The 13,777-nt window shown below is 35.2% G+C and overlaps 2 protein-coding genes and 1 pseudogene across 3 annotated transcripts in view; 1 reads left to right on the plus strand and 2 right to left on the minus strand.

Annotated features, from left to right (window-relative positions):
- Positions 1 to 1,145: 1,145 nt before the first annotated feature.
- LOC145619554 (uncharacterized) lies at positions 1,146 to 1,707 on the minus strand. Its single transcript, XM_081674269.1, has one exon. It carries the CDS (start codon positions 1,664 to 1,666, stop codon positions 1,169 to 1,171), a length of 498 nt encoding a protein of 165 aa, XP_081530395.1. The 5' UTR covers positions 1,667 to 1,707; the 3' UTR covers positions 1,146 to 1,168.
- Positions 1,708 to 4,385: 2,678 nt separating this feature from the next.
- On the minus strand, positions 4,386 to 10,752 carry LOC145619553 (ABC transporter C family member 3-like; annotated as a pseudogene). Its single transcript, XR_014108156.1, has 9 exons — positions 8,294 to 10,752; positions 7,678 to 7,764; positions 6,951 to 7,577; positions 6,609 to 6,773; positions 5,922 to 6,216; positions 5,608 to 5,822; positions 5,225 to 5,530; positions 5,059 to 5,122; positions 4,386 to 4,947 (listed from the first exon to the last, which is right to left on the minus strand). The product of XR_014108156.1 is annotated as an ABC transporter C family member 3-like (transcript).
- Positions 10,753 to 12,581: 1,829 nt separating this feature from the next.
- Positions 12,582 to 13,777, plus strand: part of LOC145619944 (uncharacterized) — a 36,534-nt gene continuing 35,338 nt past the window's right edge. Inside the window, exon 1 of the mRNA XM_081674621.1 lies at positions 12,582 to 12,722. Coding sequence (XP_081530747.1) covers positions 12,582 to 12,722 — 141 coding nt within the window. The remainder of the gene's footprint in view (positions 12,723 to 13,777) is intronic.

The following is a 13,777-nucleotide window of genomic DNA, read 5'->3' on the forward strand; positions in this document are numbered from 1 at the left end:
ATCACCCCTCTTAAAAGTGACTTTAATCCTTGCATTTTTTTGTGTTAATAACTTTTTTTTTTTAAAAAAATAAATATTTCATGTAAAATGTAATTCTTATAACTCTTTTTTAAGTGGGAAATTTAACGATAACTTGAAGCTACTTTTTAATAGTCAACTAGTTTTTGGTCCCGGGCGATGCCCCGGATTATTACATGGGATTGAACATTAATATACGTTGTAATGTATGATTTAGTTTTTTTGTAACTAAATTTGTTGTTCATATTGTCATTTGTTAGATATTAATATTTTGTATTCAGTACATTACATAAAAAATCACTTAGCTTGGTGGTAAGATACCAAGTTTTAAAATTAGAGGTTGTGGGTTCAATTCTTGTGGAGAACATTTTTTTATTTTGATGAGGGCAAAACATGGAATGAAAAACAAATGGAAGGAAAGCTACGTGGCGTAATGAATGGTTGAATAGGTGACGTGGCGTAGTGTGGAGGGTTTACGTGACACGTGGACGTTCTTAGGAACGCCTTTTAATATATTAGTATAGATTCTTGGTTGGCGACATTGATCCTTGTGGTTTCCAAATTTAGTGGAATGTGTTGTGATTTCCAAATTTAGTGGAATATGTTGCAATTTCCGAATTGAGTGGAATATGTTACAAGTCGTTTTGGTTGTGGAAGGAACCTCATTTATGTATGAAGAAGACATCCTTCCTTTTAGCGACAAAAGTATATGGAGTACAATGAAGGTGTCTTTTCGTCTTATGAATATCCGGTATCGTACCATTTATTTTCTAATTATACATTTTAGTACACGAACACATGAATATATACAATGATAAGTTACACATATTTGTTCATTTCGAACAATTTTATGGTTTGCAAAGTGATAATAGTTTGAAATCAAGAATAATACCAAGGTGATATTATAGTGCTAAAACCGAATTTTTAATATCATGTGTTTAACTTTGTTTGTGAATGAACAAGTTTCTTTTATTATCAGTATCACACCCCCTAATCCCAAGTTTTTAAAGAATGATAAAGAAAATGAGGTGTCACTCTTTAATACTCTCATGTCATAAAGCCTAAAATGGGTCCAAAACAGAAATACAACAAAACAAAACCACAATAATAAACAACCAAACTAAAAAGCCCAACAAACTAATACACTCATCTAAGGCCTATTGGGCCTAGTAGTCCTAATCGGCTCATCCAATTCATCCTCCTCAGCCTCACCCATCCCAAAAGTACTCTTAACAGCATCAGCTGCACCTTGAGCCATACTCTTCACTTGCTCTCCGGTTCTCTGGAGTATCCCTCCAGTCTTCTCGCTCCCGGCTTCCGCCGTCTCCTTCGCGGCTTCCGCCATTTCCGAGGCCTTCTCCTTGGTGGCTTGGGCCGCGTTATAGGCCTTATCCTTGGTTACTTGGGCTGCATTATAGGCCTTGTCCTTGGTGGTTTGGGCCATTCCAGCGGCCCCATCTTTGGTGGATTGGGCCTTTTCGGCTACGTACCCTCCGGTTTGGTCCTTGGATTCCTGGGCTCGGCCCTTTGTGTTTTGGGCCTTTTCAGAAGTCTTGTCTTTTGCTGCTTGGGCTGTATCCATTGTTTTGTCCTTGGCTTGTTGGGCTTTGTCCTTCATTGCTTCTGTTGCCCCCCTTGTCTTGCCCATCACTTGATTAGCCTTCTCCTATAAATCAACTCAATTATTATTATTACCAAACAAATGAGCAAAGGGGCAAACTATTACATGTATACTTGTATAGGTAGTATTACCTACTTTCTCTCAAGTGTACCTACTAACTCCGTTTCATATTATTTGCAACGATTTGACATGGATGTGAATAAAAAACATATAATTGTTGCAAATAATATATAACAGAGGTACGTAGTAATAATTACGAATTGTAAAACCGAGAATATTAAAACCACAAACCATGCTAGCTTAGTTGCCATTTTTTACAATAGAAGAGAGATTACCATGTCAACACTTAACACAGTCTAAATCCTACCATATTTTGTATATTCATGGTCCTTTTCTTAGAATTTATTTCTCATACAATCCTAATCCTAATATTATCTTAGCTCGACCCCTTATATTAATATAAGTACACAAAATACATTCCACATTTAGTAAAATTCATAAAATAATCCAATTATTAATCATTACTATCCTAATAAAGTCCTAAACATAAAGAGCCAAGTATATAATAAAATACTAATATATATAATACAACTACATAATGTTTTTATGTGACAGCATGGGATAGCTCAAGTGGTTAGAGCTTCATTCCCTCCCGGCCAATCCAGGAGATCATGATATGGTATTGACTCTCATCACCTTTGTCCTTATGGCTCTCTAAGCACAAAAAAAAAAAAAAAAAAAAAAAAAAAAAAAAAAAAAAAAAATGTTTTGCGTGGAAACATCATGAAATGCCATAAATCAAATTGATAAATCCAACCATACTAGCTACCATAGTGGCATAGTGCAACATACATAGGAAAATATATTAATATTAAAGATATTTATAATTACACAAATTCTTATATAGTGCGATCACTTTACATAATCACATATAAATAATTAATTAAATGGGATTACCTTAACGTATGTAGGTTACTTAAATAATAAAAAAGAGGTTACTCTCCTAAATAAATAGAATTATTCTTTCATTTATAAAACAAAGAATAGGGATTACTCGAATGAACAAATGAGGTTACTTATTTCTAAATTACTTAATTTTACTCGTATAATAAATTTAGGTTACTTTTATGGACAACACGGAGTTATTCTTTCGAAAAAATTGAGGTTACTCATACATAATGAATATTACTCTTATAAACCAATGTGGTCATACCGTGTGGCTTACAAAACTTACCCTTATAATTAAATACTCCATAACAAATAAAGGCAAGTAATTAAGTGTTAACTAGATTACCTCAGCTTTACCAGTAGCTTCACCAGCTCTGTAACTCTGACCATGAGACGCCATGATACCTTTTACCAACTCAAACTAATTACGAGTACCAAATTATCGAAAATTAAAAAGCTTTGATTAACAATAAAACCTAAAAATTATTGATTATGAGTTTTTATATTTTAATTTGTGTTGAACTATTACTGTAGATTGCATGAACCCTATATTTATAGACGTTGCATGATTCTCCCAACCTAGGACACGTGTCTTGCTATGAGACACGTAACTTGTCACGTGCCATGCAACTATTAGCTTCTACTCTTGTACGACTACGTGTTATCGTGTTTAGCTCCACTTCTCGCGTACTCTTCTAGATAACGTTTTTTATGTGAGCAAATTATATTAGATTTGATCACAAATTTATTGCTCGATCTATGAATTTTATTATTTTATTATATTAAGCTTTGATCATAAAATAATGATTTCACAATAATTGTGTTTTCTTCTTAAAGGGGGTGGCAGAATGAGAACCATGGATTTTTTTTTACAAAGGTGTCTATATAGAACGTTAGATTGTCTTAATTATATAATACTTGCTGTTAGAGGACCATCTCAACCAAAAGCTTAAACTGATGGTTGAGGCCCAGGAATATGTTTTATACTCTATCACGCCCCCTCACACGAGAGCCCGTTGGGCTAGAAGTGTGGATGCAGCATGGGCCCTTCTCATACCCTGCGCTTAATATTCTACTTAAAAGTGGGGGGTGGATGAGATTCGAACCCGTGACTTTTGTGTCACAATGGCTCCGATACCATGTTAGAGGACCATCTCAACCAAAAGCTTAAACTGATGGTTGAGGCCCAGGAATATGTTTTATACTCTATCACTTGCTCCGTTTTTTTTTTATTTTTTCATTATTTTAATTGGTATATTTTTCGAGAGACAATTTTAATTATTAATGTCGTCTCTAATTGTTCATTACTCCCATATTTTGCTTTTCTTAAATATTGATTAAAGAAAATTAATGAGAGGGAAAAGTGGTGGAATCTAAAGTAATTGAGTATTTGTGTGAGAGTAAAGTGTTGGTTCTCATGACCATATATGATATGGTATAGATTAATCTTCAAGGGACATCTTTTTAAGAAAAATAGAGCAAACAAATAGGGACGGAAGGAGTAGTAAAAATAGACATGGTAATTAATCTAATGATATAATCCATATTACTTCGTACATTTATTCATTTTACATTAATAAAAAGGATATCAAAGAGAGCATGTGAATAGTACACATGTCCAAATTAATGTATGTAATAGTAATAAAAAAATAAAAAAAAAAAACAGAGGATGTAGCCTTTTTTGAAATGAAAAAAAATAAATTATAATCAAATAGCTTTGCTATTACATATACCATATACTCTTTAGCCTCTAATATGTATGACAATTATCCTTTGTCAAAAAAAAAAAAAAAAAAAATTATGTATGACAATTAGCATCATTAATTAACTGGAGGTCCAATATTAACACCAATATATCACCACTTACACTTAACACTCTGTTTGTACTTTCTATTGCTTACGTACACACTATTTGTACATTGTAGTACTTACACTTTTATACAAAATTTTATTGTAACGATTTTTGCCATTGAGTTCTTTGGACTTCACTGTAATGTACTGTCATGTTGCATTCTCTGAATTTTATATAGATCTTGTTGTATACTCTGCAACGAGTTTAGCAAACGACGATGACTTATTTTCTAGCAACTTCATAGGAGAATTGCATTCCTCTACTAGTCCATGGCTTAGAAGCACCACCATATCACTATCGATAACAGATGTAATCCGGTGTGCTATGATAATTACTGTCGAATCTGAGAAATGTTCACTTAATGTTTGCTGAATCAAGTTGTCTGTTGCTGTATCGACTGATGCAGTTGCTTCATCTAGAATCAATACTTTGCTTCTCTTTAGTAGCACGCGGCCTAAACAAACTAGCTGCCTTTGTCCCATACTCCAATTCTCACCATTCTCGTTAACTGATATTTTGTTAAAGAACACGAGTGAGTGTAAAGTACAAGAGAAGGAAAAAAAACAGGACCAAAATCATGAAAAATCAGAGTAGATGAAGTAACAGCTAACAAACCAACCTATTGAATCGAGCTTTCCTTCTTTCTTTCTAACTTCGTCTCCAAGTTGGCATTTATCAAGGGCCTGAAAACATTAGAAAGTGTTTTTTTTTTTTAAGAGAAAAGTAGGGTAATAAATAACTCAATATAGAGCAAAGTTGTGTGCAAAAATGTAAGAACTACCTACCTCCCAAATCTGTTCATCAGAGTATTCTTCAAAAGGATCCAGGTTGGTTCGGACAGTTCCTTCAAACATGGTGGGATCTTGTGGGATTATACTTAATTTAGTCCGTAAATCATGCAGTCCAATGGACGATATGTTGATACCATCTAACATGATCTGCCCAACTGCTGGTTCAACTATGCGAAAAATTGCCTGTATGAGAGTTGATTTACCACTTCCTGTCCTCCCTACAATGCCAGTCTTCTTCCCTCCATGGAAAGTACAAGTAATACCTCGTAACACAAGTGGCATGTGTGGGGCATAACGAATCTGTACATTTCCACAACATTATAACTAGCATACAAAATTTTAATGAAGTAATAAGACTGAAATGAAACTAAATTCACCTGAAGGTCTTGAACATTGACTTCTCCAAAAGACGGCCAAGATGAGTCTGGCCTATTTTCTTCTATAACAAGTGGAGGTTCGCTAGTAATACAAGTATACTGAAGGATCCTCTCAACTGAGATGATTTTATTCTCCATATTACATAAATTCCATATCATCCAGCTTTGTAGCCTGTTCAGATTGAGCCCATACGTAACAGATAAACCAGCGATTCCTTTAAACATGATAGTAGTCAATGTTACAATGCTTATGTTGTTGTACCTGATAAAAATAAGAAAGCAGGTACAGAAATAAATGGGGTTTAATTATATACCGGGATCAATTAGTCCTACAGGAATGGAGATCAAAATGATCAGTGAGGTGGCAAATGTAATTAAAGATAACATGTCCAAGCGAAAGGTAAGCCATTCCATTGCAACAGTGCTGTAAAACTTTGGTCTTGAGTATCCATTTACTAGCTGTATGCTTGTAGCATAGAATCTAGATTCTTGATCAAAGCTCCTAATTGTTGTTGCTCCAGATATAGTCTCGGCAAAATGTTGTATCACTGGAGCTTTAGTTACTCCAACCAATCGATAAAGTTCTCGTGCTGAGGGTATGTAATATTGCTGCAACATAAACAAAACTAATCTTGAATTTATATTTTCTTCCCTCATTTGATAATTTTGCTTCCCATTTCCATGCATATTAGTTGATATTGAGCTACATTAGATTCAAGACATAGGGCCTGTTCTCATTGACTGAACTGAACTGAACTCAGCTGAACTGAACTGAATTGAACTGAACTGAAATGAAATGAATATTTTATAAGAGAAGGAAATTAGGAGCTGAACTGAACTGAACTGAACTGAATTGAATTGAGTTGAGTTGAACTGAGCTGAACTGAACTGAATTTCAACGTAAGAGAACAGGCCCATAGTTTCTATACAAGCTTTTGAAAAGCTCGTAAAGCAATTTGCAATATATATAATGACAAGAGTACAAAGCTCATCAAAGTTACCTGATACCATAAACAGACTGCAGTAACAGGGATGAAAATCATGAAAACTTGCCATGTAATTTGTGACATCACCACAATAATTCCCAGAAGTTGTATAAACGAGAATGCAAATGCACCAATTTGAGATGGAATATTCAAATCTACAGCACTTTGATCTGTAGATGCCTGAATCATGACATGTGAATATGGTTCAAAAAGTTGCAGTGGATGATTTAAGAAACTTATCCTGTTTAGAGATGTCACAAACAAATTTAACACTTCTTATACGGTTATACCATTAATTTTCAGATATATCTCAAAATTGAATGCAAAGTAAAGGAGAAGCCGGGAAGGTTTATGTACCCGATTTAAAATCCGCCCACTTGGGGTAGCATCGAAAAATGACATGGGGGCACGGAATATGCACGAGTGCATCTTACTGAATAGGGAAGTAGCTGTCTTGTATGCAACAGTCACGAGGAGACTAGCCCTTGCTAGGATACAGAAGGAACTTCCAATGGCCAAAGCAACATAGACAAGTATGAGTGTTTTCGCGTTGACAATGGGTTTAGCATCAAAAGAGACAGGAGTTGCCCAAGCCATCCAATAATTGCTTAAAATTTGAAGAGTCTGGAAAAGTATTTGAGCTAACAATATCAAGGGCACCAAAGCTCCTCCATATGCTGTGGTGAGATATTTCCAATAGACTGAAAGTCCCACTCTACCTTTCTCTCTTTCTTCGTCTTGAACAAGTTGTCCCTTAAGCCCTGCCATATCATAATTTTTTTCAATCTTACTAACATTGCTATCCTCTAAGGCTTTCTTGTCACTACATTCCTCATCAACTTTCGGCTTTGAAACTCCAGGCTCTACCGAATCAAGTGCAGATAAGGCTTCTTCGTGTGCTCCTACAAGTTCCATGAAGTCTGTTCCTGAAGCAAGAATATCATTGTACTTTCCTGCTTGCAATATACTCCCATCTTTCATAACCTTTAAACAATACGTGAGTTAAGAGGGTAATCAGAAGGTGATATAAAAAACAATAACGTCTGCAATTGGAGGAAGAAGAAATTTTTTAAAGTTCTCTCACCAATATTAAATCAGCAGCAGGCAAGAATTCAACTTGGTGTGTTACATATATCACAGTCTTGGATTCTAAAAGGCCTAGCAAACATTCCTGCAAGAACATCCATGTAAACACACACAAAAATTAGCATCATAGTTACAATCAGACACTACCCAATAAATTATGATCCCCGAGAGAAATAAATAGCTAGAGATTGCAATCGAACAGAAAATCTGCAACAGAACAATGAATCTAAGACCAAAAGATGCTAAACAAGACAATGTAAGCACATGTAATGTCATAGCACAAGTCTGGATCTAAGATTTATAATTTTATACTCAATGCAGACTTTGATCTCAGACCTTAAAAATTACATTTAAAACAATGGGTTCAGTACTTCCAATTACTAAGCATGTAACAAGATCAAGCAGGAGAATAAAACTTGCACAACAAATGACGGTCTAGCCAGAAGCTATAATTGTCCAACCAACTTATACTCCAAATATAACTATAGCTTTTATAGTGATAGTTATATAATTTATAACACATATTTAGGGATAATGTGAATTTTCTGCTGTATTTGTACAGATAAATGAAAACAAAATAGAATGCATTTTATGCAAAAGGAAAAGATTAATACCTTGAAGAGATGACTACCAGTGTGAGCATCAACAGCACTAAAAGGATCATCAAACAGATATATGTCAGCATCTTTGTATAAAGCACGAGCGAGTTGTATCCTTTGCTTCTGACCACCACTCAAATTGATACCCCTCTCACCAATTATTGTCTGATCTCCAAAAGACAAGATTTCAAGATCCTTCTTCAATGAACATGCCTCTAATACCCTGTCATACATTTCATGGTCCATTTTCTGGCCAAACAAAATATTATCAACTATCTTGCCACTTTGAATCCAAGGGGATTGTGGGACATAAGCCTTGGATCCACTCAATCGTAAACTTCTCCTAAAATGCAAGAAAGTAGAGTAGACTTTCCAGAACCAACTGTACCACATACTGCCACCCGCATACCATGTTTAACTCTAAGATTGATGTTTTTTAATGTAGGGATTGAGGCCGATGGATCCCAGCTAAAATTTCCTTCATTTATCTCAACAGCAACTTCAGAAGTAGCTCTAGGAATTTTCACTACAGTATCGGGTTCTAAGTCATCAAGACAAAGGAAAGAGGCAATTCTATCAAGGGAAACTTTTGTCTGTATGATCATAGAGATTGTGTCTGGCAGATTGTAAATGGGTTCCTGAAGAATCCGAAACATTGCAAGAGCAGTTAAAACCTTCCCTGATTCAAGAGGTATTCCCATGATCATACATGTCCCAAAAGTAATAACCATCACAAATGTTGGAGCGCCCCAGAAAACAAAAACTGTTGCAGCTGAAATACTAAAATATTTCTTCAACCAAACGTTTTCACTATTTCTAAGGTCAACAATCTTAGACAAGAATTTCATTTCCCATGCTTGAAGCTTCAGAATTCTCATGTTCTTCAATATCTCAGATGTCGCCTTCATTCTCTTATCCTTGGCTTCCATTAGCTTTGCCTGATACTTCTCAAGCAAAGTTGACAGAGGATAATTGGCCAACATAGTGAAAATGGTTCCAGCAAATGCAGCAAGTGATGCCAACCCTAGACTTTTATACAACAGCAACAAGGCCAATGCAACTTTCAATATGACCATCCACGGATCATGCATATACCAACTAAAATCATCAATTCTCTCTGCATCCACAGTCATGAAATTGATCATCTCCCCACTTGTATGACCTTGCTTTGATTGACTAGAGAGAGTCAATGCCTTGTTATAGATACTCTCTATAAGCACAGCTTTCATCCTAATCCCAACTACTTGAAGCCTAAAGAACCAATGCCTTTGACATAGGCATTCCACAAGCTTCGCAAAGAAGAATGCAGAAACTAGTACATAGCCTTGGTTTTTGTATTCCCTTCTCCCATTAAGGTATTGGACAAAGGTATCAATGAGGTACGGACCAACAAAAGACGCTATTGTTTTGATGAGGCAAAGGAAAGCCGTCAATACAATATCAACCCATGATGTTATGATCAATGATTTCACAAGCTTCATACTTGTCACCTTCTTATCACTTCCTTCTCTAAGAGACTCCATACAATTTCTAAAAATCATATGGGATTCACTAACATCATCTTTACCCGAAAGAGATGGAACATCCTCAAGGTCCAAAGTTTTATTATAACCTTTGGAGATTAAAGAGCCTACCCAAGTAAAAGTTAGGTTACTAAATAACCCAGCATTCAAATAATGACTAATTGTTTCACTCCCTACACTCGTACTCGAATCAACCCTACCATTACCATTCAAAAAAGGCTCTTGAAGATCACTCTCCTCACTAGTAAACCTCCCAAAAACCCCAACACAACAAAGAAAAATTCCTGATACAACATACACTACATCACATACCAAAACTTGAATTGGCAAACTTTGATTTCCCCTAAATTGGATAATGTCTACAATAATGCAATAACAAGATATAACAAGGTAAAAACCCCACCAAACCCTCAATAGAACAGGAAGTTTTACACCATTAAAGCGGTAGCTAAATTGCTTATGCAAGTAAATAGAAACTAACAACCAAACAAACACCTTCAATGCTAAATCCAAAAGGGTAGCTAGTTTTTCATCTGACCAGCCATTTCTATACCAATAAAAGCAATTTAAGCAAAATAATGCTAGATTAAATAAAGAAAGAGCCAAAGAAGGGAAGAAAACAGGTTTATAATACCAAAAGTTTCTATCTTTGGAGTGATCATTGCCATTTCTTCGGAATAATTTGTAAACCCATGTAAGAATTAGACCAAATAATAGGATTAGATGTAAGAAAACAGAGGAATCTAGCAAAAAGAATGGACTTTGAAGAAAATTAAGAGATGGGGTTTTCAAAGAAGAGAGAAAATATGAAATTGGTGAAATACCCATGTTCAATTGGGGTTTTGTTAAGTGGGGAGAAAGCTTAAAAGATGGAATTTATAGTGTTTTGGAAAAGAGCGGGTTACCAGTTAAAGAAAAAACGGGTTACAGAGTATGACTGTATGAGTACGTAGGTACTTCAGTACTTGTTAATTATCGTTATGTTCCAAGAAAATATGGACACCTTAAACAGATTTGAACAAAACACAAATTAAAACACAAAATTAAAAAAATATCTTCTAGGAAAAATGATTTATTTGAAAGGGAGGTTGGACACTTAGACTTGAGTTGACCTCTGGGAGTGGCCGTGTGGGCAGGAGTGACTGAGTGAGAATCGATATCAAAATTCCCTGAAATCGGGATGGAAGCTCTAACCACTTGAGTTATTCCTCATTATTGTCTATAATAAGTTTATCAAACAATGTTAAAAAAAAAAAAAAGAAAAAAAAAAAAATTCTTTTTACATATGACCTATGGATTTCAAATGATCTTAACACTTTCTATTTTAATTAAATTTTTTTCACAAACTCTTTCCATGTTTGTTTGTTATTAAAAGTTCTATATTATATTTTTCATGTATGGCAAATAATTTTTTTTACCCCATAATATTTTCTCATTATATCTAATCAGCCCACTTAGGGGCGTTTGGTTCACATAATTAAGGTATAAGGTATGGGTTTAGAATGGTTTAAACCCATACCTTATGTTTGTTTTATGATTTTAAGAGTTTCAAACTCATACCTCAAACCCCCAAGGTATGGGGTTTAGAAACCTTGGGGGGTTGGGGGGTGGGTTTGGCTCATTCCTATACTTTTAGGTATCAAAAATAAGAAAAAAATTGCATTCCATAAGTATACCAAACATATGGTATTAAGAATCAAGTTTCAAACCCATACCACTATGGTTTCATTCCTGATTCTAACTCAATATTAGGTTGCTAGCCAAACACCCCCGTAATTTATCTAGAATTTTCGTATTTTAATCCACTTTTTTACATTGTCTCTCTTTGACTACTTTTCGATCTTACTTTCACTTATCGTAAATGTTAATATCATATGACACATGTTGGCTAGGCACAATCATAGCACAAATGAAGTCATTGTCCAATCTTCCTCGTTCACAAATTAAAAATCTTTATGACCCTTTATCTATACGTACTTGGGGATCAAGGATATATATATAGACCATATGCATGAAGTTGGACTATTCAAAAAGATATCTCCATTTATGGAATTTGCCAAGTGCCAAGATACAGTAGGCTAGTAAAGCACTATTCGAGTGTTCGACGAAATTTCATACTTTCACGAGATTTATAATAAAACTTTAATAAGTAGTTTTCATCGAGGAGCCCCCCATTTCTCTCCTCGATAAACATAAGATGTTTATCGGATGGCACTTCCGTAAATATTTGCAAAAGAACATGTGATAGATCAGTTGGAAATTGCTAGATTGCTTACATGTGGATAAAGTAAACACATGTGTCAGATAAAAAGTGGAATGTAAGTCTTAACGGCAGTTAAGCCTCTTTTAACAGACGTTTGATCCATTTTAACCATAGGTAGTTGCAAGCTGCACGTGACCACCTTCTTTTTTCTTTTTTTTGAATGTTTTGCTCAACAATCAGAGAGAGGGGATGAAGATAAGCAAAATCGACAAAAACTTGGAGTAAGTTTTACAAATCATATCTACCCACAACCATGCACCGCCCCAGTAGCCGCTTCCTCAGCCGTTGAAGCCACCAGTCGATACCCACTCCAATCGATGTCGTCTGATGGCCCACCACTCCAATTGTTGCCGCCTGAAGTTGCATTTTGCTGTCACCTTCCCCTTCAAAATCGAACAGTTTACCTTGGGTTACATTTTGGTTAACAGAAGGTAACTAGAGTCAAATTTTCCAACATAACGGCTGTTAACACTTCCCCCGCTCAATTTACTTGTATACCCTTACTCAGAGACGCAAAATGACGCAAATACCCCCGGATAAACACTTCAAGTTTATCGAGGGGATAAACTTGAATTTCCTCGTTTTCATCACATATAAAAAGAAAGAAGATGATGACCCCTCCTATAGAAAAGATGATAAACGTATTATTCTTCGTGAGGTGATCTTATTATGTATGAAAATCACGTAAATAAGAATTATGATATTTGTGGATGAGAATATAATTTGAGTCCTTTCAATTTTTTTTTTTTTTTTATGGGCCTTTCAATTTTATTTTGAAATCAATCCCTTTCGATTATTTTTGAAAAGTCTTTTTAATCAACTATAATCCAAAATTAATGATATCAGATATTAATTCATGTCATGATTTTTAATAAGTTCCCGCCTAAACTAAATATTATTTAACTGATTTAACTTTGGAAAAATTCCATCCCCGCCTAAGTTAAATGATTTAGCATTTTTTTTTTAATAAAAACAAAGTTAATTGGATTACACATATTTCTAAAAAATACATATTCTCAATAATGAACTACTCCTTCATTTTTATTTTTTCCTTCCTATCAAATCTTGAATAATACTCTGTAATAAGGTAATGAAACATTTTTAAATTGGAAAATCTCATTCGCCAGTTTTGTTTACGTGTTATTTAAATTATTTAATTCTAAAATAAACTAAGCTAATAATCTTGTATTTTAATTGGTTACCACTAAAATTTATTATCCTATGTGGCGCGCTGGAAAAATTAAGTCCTACATGGCTTTCTAAAAACTCAGGAAAAAACTCTTTTATATATATACTAGTTTGGTGTCCCGTGCGATGCCCGGGTTGTTTATTGAAATTTGAAGACCAACTTTTTTTTTAAATTTTTTTTTATATCTATACTATATACTAAGTATTTTCGTGGGGGCGTTCCCTACTCAGCGACGCGCTGCACTTCCTAGACCCGGGTGTAGTGATAAGTATGCAAGGGTTGCTAGGTCGTCGCCCAGAAGCGACGCGCCACATTGCCCGAGTGTGGTGTCAAATGAGCAAGGGCGTGCCATTGGGGCGTTCCCTACTGAGCGACGCGCTGCACTTCCCAGACCCGGGTGCAGTGATAAGTATGTAAGGGTTGCTAGGTCGTCGCCCAGAAGCGACGCGCCATATTGCCCAATTGTGGTGTCAAATAATCAAGGGCTTGGAGTTGGGATCAGGAGGGAGCGTGGGAGAAAAGAA

Source organism: Chenopodium album, chromosome 27 (assembly GCF_948465745.1).
Source record: "Chenopodium album chromosome 27, dcCheAlbu1.1, whole genome shotgun sequence".
NCBI lineage: Eukaryota > Viridiplantae > Streptophyta > Magnoliopsida > Caryophyllales > Amaranthaceae > Chenopodium > Chenopodium album.

Coding starts and splice junctions, on each gene's coding strand:
- LOC145619554 (XM_081674269.1), bottom strand. CDS start 1,666: ATGGGCAAGACAAGGGGGGCAACAGAAGCAATGAAGGACAAAGCCCAA.